Source organism: Rhincodon typus, chromosome 47, assembly GCF_021869965.1.
Source record: "Rhincodon typus isolate 14 chromosome 47, sRhiTyp1.1, whole genome shotgun sequence".
Classification (NCBI taxonomy): Eukaryota; Metazoa; Chordata; class Chondrichthyes; order Orectolobiformes; family Rhincodontidae; genus Rhincodon; species Rhincodon typus.
This window is the reverse complement of record NC_063378.1, coordinates 9461804-9473833: the sequence shown is the minus strand read 5'-3', so window position 1 is coordinate 9473833 and position 12030 is coordinate 9461804. Positions and strand designations below refer to the sequence as shown.

The window sequence follows — 12030 nt, the reverse complement described above, 5'->3', positions numbered from 1 at the left end:
TAGGAACAGGAGATCCTCCTGATGGAGATTATTACAGTTATTGATCTTTAGGAACAGGAGAGCCCACTGATTGATATTATTGCTGTTATTGATCTATAGGAACAGGAGAGCCTGTTTATGGAAATTATTCCAGTTATTGATCTATAGGAACACGAGATCCTGCTTATGGATATTATTCCAGCTATTGATCTATAGGAACAGGAGATCCTGCTGATGGAGATTGTTCTAGTTATTGATCTACAAGAACAGGAGATCCTGCTTATGGAGATTATTCCAGTTATTGATCTACAGGAACAGAAAATCCTGCTGATGGAGATTATTGCAGCTACCAATCTTTAGGATCAGTGGGTTCTTTTTTGATTGAGGTTATTCCAACTATTGATCTATAAGAACTGAAAATCCCGTGGATGGAGATTATTCCCATTATTAATCTATAGGATCAGAGATCCCGCTGAAGGAGATTATTCCATTTGTTGAACTATAGGAACTGTAGATCCTGCTGTTGGAGATTATTCCAGCTCTTCATCTGATGGAACAGGAGAAGTTTCTGATGTAGATTATTCCAGATATTGATCCATAGGAAAAAGTAATGCTTCTGATGAAGTTTATTCCAGTTAATGTTTTTTTTAGGAACAGCTTGATCTTTTTGATGGGGATTAATCCAGTTATCGATATTTAGGTATAGGAGATCCTACTCATCGATATTATTCCAGTTAGTGATCTATAGGAACAGGAGATCCTGCTGATGGAAATATTTTCAGTTATTGATCTACCATAACAGGGATTGTGTTGAAGGAGATAATTCCAGGTAGTGATCTATTGGAACTGGAGATTCCATTATGAAGATTATTCCATTAATTGATCTATTAGAAAAGGAGATCCCATTGATCTCTAATAACTGGACATTTCGCTGATGGAGTTATCAATATATAACCTAAAACTACTGAGGATTCCATTGTTGGTAATTAATGCAGTTAACTATCTATTTGAACTGGGGATACCTTTGATGGGGATTTTTCCAATTTATTGATTGTAATAACTAGCTGTCCCACTGAAGCGATTTTATCAATGTATGAACTCACAGCTACAAAGGATTCCATTGATGGTGTTAATGCAGTTACTAATGTATAGTAACTTGAAATTCTGTTTATGGACATTCATTCAGCTTGTAAACTGTAGGAAACAGAGTTTTGTCTGATGAAGATTATTTCAATTAATGATCTAGAGGATTTGCTGATCACACAGATTTGTATTAATTCAAGGGTTTACCTATGTGAGCGCGTGAATTAACTGCTGAGAATCATTGCAGGGGCTAATCTTTAGGTATTGCAGTACATGCAGGTGGAGGCTATTCAAGATTTTACTCTAGAGAAACTGTAGGTCCCAATCATAGATAAAATTCTATTTATTGACCTGTTGAGATCAAAGCTCCACCGCTCAACTTTTTTTGAAATGTGATTGCATTTTAGAAATTGTAAACACTCTGATTTATATCATTCCAGTTATTACTGTACAGGATCAGGAGATCCTGCTGGTGGAAACTATTCCAGTTAGTGATCTATGGGTACATGAGATCTTGCTAATGGAAATTATTCCTGTTATCGATCTACAGGAGCAGGAGATCCTGCTGATGTGAATTAGTCCAGATATTGATCCATAGGAATAGGCGATCCTGCTGATAGGGATTATTCTAGATATTGATATTTAGGTACAGGAGTTCATCCTCATTATTCCATGTATTAATCTGTAGGAACCAGAAACTCTGCAAATGGGGATTATTCCAGTTATTGATTATAGGAACAGGAGATCCTGCTCATTGAGATTATTCTAATGATTGATCCTTCGGAACAAGATTCCATTTATTGATGTAAAGGTATTGGTGATTCTGCTAATGTTTTTGAGTTGGTGATTCCTTGAACCAGCAGATTCTGCTGATGGAGATAATTCCAGTTAGAGAAAAATAAAGGAATTTGCTGATCATGATGAATCCAGTTGCAGAGACTTATGAACAGGAGTTTTGATAATAAAGATAATTCCACTTATTGATCCATATGCACAGAGCAGTTTGCTGATTGAAATTATTCAAGTTATTTATTTGCAGAAATAGGAGATACTGCTGATGGAGAATATTGCAGTTTTTGACCTATAGAAGCAGTAGGTCCAACTGATCCAGTGATTGATCTATAAGAACAGGGGATCATGTTAGTGGAGATAATTACAGTTATTACTTAATACGAACAGGAGATCCTGTTAATGTGATTATTCCAGTTACTGATCTATTGTAAGTAGAGATTCTGTTATGATGATCATTCCATCAATTGATCATTGATAGAGATTATTGCAGTTATGCATCACTAATAACTGGGCATCTCACTGATGGAGATTATCCATTTATAACCTACAGCTACTGAGGATTTGATTGATGGTGATTAATGCAGATAGTTATCTATTGAAACTGGAGATCCCCTTTAATGGGGATCTTTCAAATTACTGATCTGTAACAACTGGCCATCCCACCAAAGGGTTTTTTTTTATCAATGTGTTAGCTCACAGATACAGGGGATTCAATTGTTGGTGATTAATGCAGTTACTGATTTATAGTAACTGGAGATCATGTCATAAACTATAGGACATTGAGTCTTCTCTGATGGAGGTTATTTCAATTATTGATCGAGAGGATATGCCAATCACACGGATATACATTATTTCAGGGGCACACCTATGTGAATTAGCTGCTGAGAATTATCACAGGGACTAATCTATAGGCATTGCTGTACAAGCGGTTCAAGATTTTGATCTAGAGAACTGTAGGTCCCGATCATAGATATTAATCAATTTATTGTAGTGCTGAGATGGGAGCTCCCTCTGGTGGAAATAATTTATGTTGTTGCATTTTAGAAACTGGTTTAAGATTAGTGATCTATTGGAACAGGAGATCCTTTTAATGGAGATTATTGCAGTTATTGGTCTATAGGAACGGTGGATCCTGCTGATAGAGATTATTCCAGTTATTGGTCTATAGGAACAGGGGATCCTGCTGATAGAGATTATTCCAGTTATTGATCTATTGGAACAGGGGATCCTGCTATTCCGGATTTTTTTAATGTCATTGATCTGTAATAACTGGCCGTCCCACTAAAGAGTTTGATCAATTTATTATCCCATAGCTCCTGAGGATTCCATCGATGGTGATTAATCCAGTTAGTGATCTATTAGAATTGCAGATCCTATTTATAGATATTCATTCAGTTCATAAACTACAGGAAATTGAGATCCTCTGATGAAGATGATTTCAATTATTGATCTAGAAGATGTGCCAATCATCCAGATGTGCATTAATTCAAATGTTCACTATTGTGAGTGTGTGAAATACCTGCTGAAAATCATTGCAGGTAATTATCTGTAGGTATTGCAGTAGAGCAGGTGGAGACTGTTTAAGATATTGATCAATGGGAATTGAAGCCTCCACCGATAGATATTATTCAACTTTTTGACCTGTTGGAATGGAAAATCCCTAATGGAAATTAATTATGCCATTGCATTGTGTACATTGTAAATGCCCCATTTAGTTTATTCCAGTTGTTTGGCTGTCGGACCAAGAGATCCCACAGCACAGGGACAGGCCCTTCAGCCCACAGTGTTGTGCCGGACATGTTGCCAAATGAAACTAATCCCTTCTGCCTGCCCTTGATCCATACCCCTCCATTCCTTGCATATCCAAGTGCTTAACTAAAAGCTCCTTAAACACCCCTATCATACCTGCCTCCACCGCCACCCCTGGCAGCACGTTCCACATTCCTACCACTCTCTGTTTAAAAAAACTTACCCCTCACATCTCCTTTCAACTTTCCCACTCTCATATTAACTACTGCACCCCCCCTCCCCGTATTAGACATTTCAACTCTGGGAAAAGATTCTGACCGTCAACCCTATCTATGCATCTCATAATTTTATAGACTTCTATCAAGTCTCCCATCACGATCCGTCACTCCAGAGAAAATAACCCGAGTTTTTCGAGCCCCTCCTTATAGTTCATACTCTCTAATCCAGGCAGCATCCTAGTAAACCCCTTCTGCACCCTCTCCAAAGCCCCCACATCCTTCCTGTAAAGTGGTGACCAGAATTGAACACAGTACTCTAAGTGTGGCCTAACCAAAGTCTTATAAAGCTGCAACATGACATCCTGACTCTTGGACTCAGTTCCCCAACCAATAAAGACAAGCATGCCATACACCTTCTTTACCACCCTATCCTGCAGGTATGGGTTTTTCTAACTATTGATCTATAGAAACTGTCATCCCTGAAACAAAAGTTTCTCATATTCATTGATAATGATGGATAATTTTCTGCTAATTGCCCCATCAGATTGGCTGGTATAGTCTGAGATCTTGGTGATATATCTGAAGCCGCTATTCCCACCTATTGCTCTCCCACCTGGAATTTACCAAAATGTTATTTGTCTCCTTTTCTATTCTCTGTATCCTTCCATCCTCACTCGAACCATTTACTGTCTCACCAGGGACTCAGCTCCCCTCCCTCTCTCATCTCTTTGTTGATTTTGTGCATAACTGGCTTGATGAAGATTGTTGCCCTGTCCCTAATTGCTCCTTTTAGCCATTTCAGAGGGCAGTTAAGAGTGAAGAACATTGCTGTGGGACTGGAGTTGCATGTAAGTCCATAGCCTTAAATGTTATGGCACGTCAAGTGCTCACCCAAGTGCTTTTGTTCAAGGTTGTGAGGTTACCCTCCCAGGCAGGCCATAACAGACCTCCCCCCAACAACCCTCTGGGTGAAAATGTCTCTCCTTAAATCTCCTATAAACCTTCTGCCTTTCACTTTAAAATTATTTCACCTTGTTACTGACCCCTTCAACTAAGCTCTCTATCCACTCTATCCACATTCCCCTCATAATGTTATCCACCTCTATCAGGTCCCCCCTCAGCTTTCTCTGCTCCAGAGAAAACAACCCCAGCTTTTCCAGCCTCTCTCCATCACTGAAATACTCCATCCCAGATAGCATCCTGGGGAATCTCCCTCTGCACCCCCTCAAGTGCAATCCCATCCTTCCTATAGTGTGGGGACCAGAACCACACACACTACTCCAGCTGTGGCCTCACCAACGTCCTGTACAGCTCCAACATCAGCTCCCTGCTCTTAGACTCTATGCCTTGACTGATAAAGGCAAGAGTCCTTTACTCTATGGGCCTGCCCGGCCACCTTCCGGAGTCTGAGGACAAACATCCCAAAATCCCTCTGTTCTTCTGAACTTTCTAGTGTCCTGCCATTCATTGAGTACAACCTTGTCTTGTTCCTGCTTCCAAAGTGCATCCCTCCCATTTATCAGGGTTAAACTCCATCTGCCACTGAACTGCCCATCTGACCAATCCGTTTGTATCCTCCTGCAGTCTAACAGCTTCCTCCTCACTGTCAACCACTCAGCCAATCTTTGCATCATCCACAAACTGAGTTACCATACCCGCCCCCCCACAATATTCTTATCTTCTTCATTTATATATCGCACTGGTCCCTGTGAGGCATCACTGTACACAGGGCTCCAGTCACATAAACAGCTTCCCCCACCACCTCTGCCACCTACGAAGCCAATTTGCAACCAACTTGACAAGTCACCCTGGATCCCATGTGTTTTTACCTTCTTTATCGGTCTCCCATGCAAGACCTTACCCAAGGCTTTGCTGAAATCCACACCAGGTCAGAGAACTGTACAGCATGGAAACAGATCCTTTGGTCCAACTCATCCATGCCGACCAGATATCCTAAATTAATCTAGTTCCATTTGCCAGCATTTGGCCCATATCCCTCTAAACCCTTCCTATTCATGTCCCCATCCAGATGCCTTTTAAATGTTGTAATTGTACCAGCCTCCACCACTTCCTCTGGCAGCTCATTCCATACACACACCACCCTCTGTGTGAAAAAGTTGCCCCTCAGGTCCCTTTTAAATCTTTCCCCTCTCACCTTAAACCTGTGCCCCTTTGGACTCCTACATCCGAGGATTAAACTACATTAAGTCCACTACCCTCACCTACACAGTCACATTCAGACTGGTATATAAAATTAACAAACACATTCTCACATGTACACATTCAGAAACAGAAAGGAATACAAAATACACACAGCAACATCATCAGGCTCGGTGACTGAATTCTGATGAAAGCATTCCCTTCATTTTACAATAAAGAAAGTTCTTCTGAAAGGGTGAGGACGAACAGAGAAAGGAGCAATACTTTATTCTGGGGTTGGGTGCTGCTGTTATTTACAAACAGGTTTCATTCGGTGGGCTGTGGCATCAGAATTACAGAAGTGAAACTCAGAATTCAGAAACTTGTTACTCATCAGCATTTTTGTTTGAAACCTTTCAACACAGAGAATGTGTATATAATCTGAGGAGTTGTACTTCCGTACATAAAAACCAGAGAGAGAGTTAAATAGGAACACAGGATTGTTTGGATACGGACAGTGTAGAGGAAGCTTTACTCTGTATCTAACCCAGTGCTGTCCCTGCCCTGGGAGTGTTTGATGAGGGACAGTGTAAAGGGAGTTTTACTCTGTATCTAACCCTGTGCTGTCCCTGCCCTGGGAGTGTTTGATGGGGGGACAGTGTAGAGGGAGATTTACTCTGTAACTAATCCCGCGCTGTCCCTGTCCTGGGAGTGTTTGGTGGGGGGGCAGTTGGGGGCTGGAGCCATTCACTCAGGGATACCAGGTGCTTCTCATCTGGTGACCTTCACCCCACCCCATGGTGTCCTTGACCCCACTCCATGGTGTCCCTGACCCTCACATAGTGTCTCTGACCCTACCCCATGGTGTCACTGACCCTACCCCTGGTGTCCATGACCCTCACATGGTGGCCCTGACCGCTCCCATGGTGTCCCTGACCCTACCCCTTGTGTCCCCGACATGGTGTTCCTGACCCCATCCCTAGTGGCCCTGACCCCTCCCATGGTGTCCCCGACTCTCCCCTGTGCCTCTGACCCCTCCCATGATGTCCCTGACCCCACCCATCATGCCCATGACCCCACCCATTCTGTCCCTGACCCCACCCATGATGTCTCTGACCCTACTCATCATGTCCTTGACCCTTCCCCTTCTCCTCAGCATCTGACCCCTCCCACAGTGTTCCTGACCCCTCCCATGGTCTCCCTGACCCCACCCCTATTCCCCAGACCGCTCCCCTGTGCCTCTGACCCCTCCCATGGTGTCCCTGACCCCGCATGGTCTCCCTGACCCCACCCCTATTCCCCAGACTGCTCCCCTGTGCCTCTGACCCCTCCCATAGAGTCCCTGACCCCTCCATGGTGTCCCTGACCCCTTCCATGATGTCCCTGACCGTGACCCTGACCCCTCCCATGGTGTCCCTGAACCCTCCCATGGTCTCCCTGACCCAACCCTTATACCCCCAACCCCTCCCATGGTTCCCTGACCCCTCGCCTATTCCCCCTTACCCCTCCCATGGTCTCCCTGACCCAACCCTTATACTCCAGACCCCTCCCCGTGCCTCTGACCCCTCCCATGCTGACCCCTGGTGTTTGTCCCCAACTGGCCATTGATCACCCAATTCTCCACCCTGACCTGGTGTCAGCCCTACAGCCAGCATCAGTCAGTTAAAATCGAAGAAGGGAGATGATGAATACATGAGGCACACAGTGACTGAGGCTGGATGGGGAAGATGTATAAAAAGGCATGACTGTACACGGGCAGTGGAGATTGTTTACAGAACCTGTTACAGAATGACCAGCAACTGTACATTCCATAAAACTGCAAAAACCCCACAGCAAATTCATCAACTGTGGCTATGAAACTACTGTGTAAAATGAAAGGGAAAGGTTTTAGGGTGTCCGACCCAGAGCCAGGGACAGTCCCATTGCACTACAGAAGGGTGTAGTGCCACCTGCTCCAGTATGTGGGTCCTTACATGTCCAAACAACTTGATGGAGACATCTGTAGGGAAATTTTTACTGACCAGAGGCAGCAATTAACCTGAAGAGGGGAGGATTTTTTAGAATAAAGGAGTGATGAGGATTGCAGAGCCAATGATCTGATTCCCACTTTCTTCTTGTCCCTTCAGGAAGCTCTCTCCATAGTCAGTGAAGATCAAGTCCTGTACGAGTCGTCCTACGCTGCCTCTCAGCTGCTGAAGACTGAGATTGCTTCGGGCGATTTCACTCAGACTGGGAAAGGGAGCCCAGAGATGGCTGAACAGGACTGGAACTGTCAAAGTGGCCGAGTGATGGTCAAGCGAGAGGTTGAGCAAGTAAATGGTACAAGGTACAGGACATTAACAAACAGTCAGTACGCAAACCATTCGACTGATCTTCCTCCTGTGTCAGCCTGTATATTCCCGGTCTCCTTGTCCTTCAGTCAGATCCATGCTCAGTTCCTGTCTCCGTATCCCTCAGTTAGACCCACACTCGGAGCACTATGCTCAGTTCCTGTCTCCGTATCCCTCAGTTAGACCCACGCTCGGAGCACCGTGCACAGTTCCAGTGTCCGTATCCCTCAGTTAGACTCACACTCGGAGCACTGTGCACAGTTCCAGTCTCCCTATCCCTCAGTTAGACCCACACTGGGAGCACTGTGCACAGTTCCTGTCTCCGTATCCCTCAGTTAGACCCACACTCGGAGCACCGTGCACAGTTCCAGTCTCCCTATCCCTCAGTTAGACCCACACTCGGAGCACTGTGCACAGTTCCAGTCTCCCTATCCCTCAGTTAGACCCACACTCGGAGCACTATGCTCAGTTCCGGTCTCCGTATCCCTCAGTTAGACCCACACTCGGAGCACTATGCTCAGTTCCGGTCTCCGTATCCCTCAGTTAGACCCACACTCGGAGCACCGTGCACAGTTCCAGTCTCCGTATCCCTCAGTTAGACCCGCACTCGGAGCACCGTGCACAGTTCCAGTCTCCGTATACCTCAGTTAGACCCACACTCGGAGCACCGTGCACAGTTCCAGTCTCCGTATCCCTCAGTTAGACCCACACTCGGACCACCATGCACAGTTCCAGTGTCTGTATTATTTAAAGGATACAGAGGCACTGGGATAGTAAAAAACTGATTGACAAAGGATTTTTCCAGAACTGAGAGGAAATAACCATCAAGAGCAACTGAGCAGTCTGGACTGTTTTCTCTCGAAAAGGGGAAGGTGAGGGGTGACCTAATCAAAGTCTTTAAAATTCATAGAATCATAAAATTCTGAGAGGGGTCTCAATCAGGCAGATATAGAGAAGGTGTTTCCATCTCTGAGGGTTCAGGAGACCAGAATAAGGGGCCTTTGGTAGAGGACAGCCTCTAAAAAAATCCAAAGTGGAATTCAGGAAGAGATGGACTGAGGAAAGTTAAACGTTTAATCGCACTGAGATCTGGTTCAATGGTCATTGGTCACTGAGAGAAGCAATGGTTTACCTTGATCTCACGTTTGTGTTGTCCCAGCAGAGAGTCACCAGTAGACTGCAGTGTTGTAAGACGGAATAAGTTAATGAGTGGTGCTGACACATCGCAATCAGCGTATCCTGCCAGTTACAGTGAACAGCGAGACAGCCCATCGAACAACGAGAAAAGGGTTATCGTTCCTGCTGGTAAGATTGGAGGCTGGAAAAACCAGAGCAAAGGGCTTTCCAATAGAACCTCACATTCTCTCTCTCACACACACACAAACTGACACACACACACACACACACACATACACACACCCTCTCTCTCACACACACACACACACATACACACACACCCTCTCTCTCACACACACTCACACACCCTCTCTCTCACACACACACACACCCTCTCTCTCACACACACACACACACACACACACACACACACACACACACAGACCCCACTCCACACTCACTGAAAAACGCAGTGTGTGCTGACACACAGATTGGAAAAGGGTGATTTTGAAACACTGCCTCCTGGTGCTGCCTTGTGATATTCCTGGTGGGATCTTCCTGCTCCTATTGACATTTCAGGGAGGGAGGGTTTAGTTGTAGGATCGGATCATTCCGGTCTCAGTGCCCGGCACATTCCAAAGAAACGTGCAGTTTTCTGTGAGGGTGTGACATCTGTTCCAGGGATGTCCCAATCAACCATGGACTGTGTCAAGACCCAACTGCCTCCTGACTACCATCTCTGTATCAATCATTCCAATTCCTCGCTACATTTCTCCCAATACATCTCCCCCTCCCCGCCTTTCACTACCTCCCACCGATTGCTCCAGCCACTATCCTGGCTGCCCTCCCTCTGGGTTGGTGTGTGTTTGGGGTCTGGGGGGGGACAGGTGTGATCGATCCCATTGCCTGTTGGGTGGAGAGGTGGGTGAGTGAGGCTCGAACTGGGAGCTCAGGAGCTGCTGTTGGGGTTCTTGCCCATTCTCTGTCTTTCCTTTGTGCATAGACCCATGTGTATGGAGCCAGGAACACGTACGGCAATGGCTTGACTGGGCAGTAAAGGAGTATACTCTCTCCGATATCGACAGCCATCTCTTCCAGAACATCGATGGTAAAGAGCTCTGCAAGATGACCAAGGAAGACATGATGCGTCTCACCACCACCTACAACACAGAGATTTTACTCTCTCACCTCAACTATCTCAGAGAAAGTGAGTGTCACCAGGCAACCGGCAGGTTGGGCTAACAGAGAGCTGGGCGTCTGACATAACTGGGATCAATGGGTATTGGGGGGAAAATGCTCCAGTGGTTGGAGTCATGCTGGCACAATGGAAGATGGTTGTGATTGTTGGAAGTCAATCATCTCAGCCCAGGACATCTCTGCAGAGTCCCACAGGGTAGTGTCCTAGGCCCAACCATCTTCAGCTGCTTCATCAATGACCTTCCCTCCATCCTAAGGTCAGAAGTGGGGATGATCGCCGATGATTGCATAATGTTCAGCTCCATTCACAACTCCTCAGATATGAAGCAGTCTGTGTTCGCATGCAACAAGATCTGGACAATATCCAGACAAGTGGAAAGTGACATTTGCGCCACACAAATGCCAGGCTGTGCCCATCACCAATAAGAGACAATCTAACCATCGCCCCTTGACATTCAATGGTGTTACCATCACTGAATCCCCCACTATCAACATCCTGGGGGTTACCATTGACCAGAAACTCAACTGGACCCACCACATTAACACAGCGGCTATAAGAGCAGGTCAGAGGCTGGGAATCCTGCAGCGAGTAACTCCCCTCCTGACTCCCCCCAAAGCCTGTCCCACCATCGACAAGGCACAAGTCAGGAATGTGATGGAATACTCCCCACTTGCCCTGGATGGGGGCAGCTCCAACAACACTCGAGAAGCTCGACACCATCCAGGACAAAGCAGCCCCCGCTCGACGGCCCCACATCCACAAACATCCCACTCCCTCCCCCACCGACGCTCAGTCGCAGCAGTGTGTACCATCTACAAGATGCACTGCAGAAACTCACCAAGGCCCCTCAGGCAGCACCTTCCAAACCCACGGCCACTTCCATCCGGAAGGTCAAGGGGCAGCAGATACATGGGAACACCATCCCCTGCAAGTTCCCCTCCGAGCCCCTCCCCATCCTGACTTGGGAAATATATCGACCGTTCCTTCAGTGTCGCTGGGTCAGAATCTTGGAATTCCCTCCCCAGGAGATATTGTGAGTCAACCCTTCAGCACATGGGCTGCAGTGGTTGAAGAAGGCAGCTCACCCTCACCTTCTCAAGGGGGCAACTAGGGACGGTGCAATAAATGCTGGGCCCAGGCAGCGATGCCTGCGTCCTGAGAATCTATCAGAAAGTTTCAGAGCAGGGGATGTGGGAGATGTTTCCAGTGACAGGGATAATTTGAAGCTTCCTGACTGTGTTGATGTGTGTGTGAGATGGAATCACTGGTGTCAGTAATAATTCTGCTGTGTGATTGCAGATAGCCCGACCTTCAGTTATCCCAACTCCAACCCTCACAGTCAACAGGCTGCACGCCCTCCAGTCAAAACAGGTACGTGCGGTGCCCTGTGGGGGGGGGGGAGCATCGGGGCAGGGGGTAAGTGTGG

At 46.1% G+C, this 12030-nt stretch overlaps 1 protein-coding gene across 1 annotated transcript in view; it reads left to right on the top strand.

The window, feature by feature from the left end:
• Positions 1–12030, top strand: part of LOC125487942 (retroviral integration site protein Fli-1 homolog) — a 41734-nt gene that overhangs the window by 29023 nt on the left and 681 nt on the right. The window contains exons 2-5 of the mRNA XM_048620607.1: positions 8087–8286; positions 9453–9595; positions 10410–10613; positions 11904–11975. Coding sequence (XP_048476564.1) covers positions 8087–8286; positions 9453–9595; positions 10410–10613; positions 11904–11975 — 619 coding nt within the window. The remainder of the gene's footprint in view (positions 1–8086; positions 8287–9452; positions 9596–10409; positions 10614–11903; positions 11976–12030) is intronic.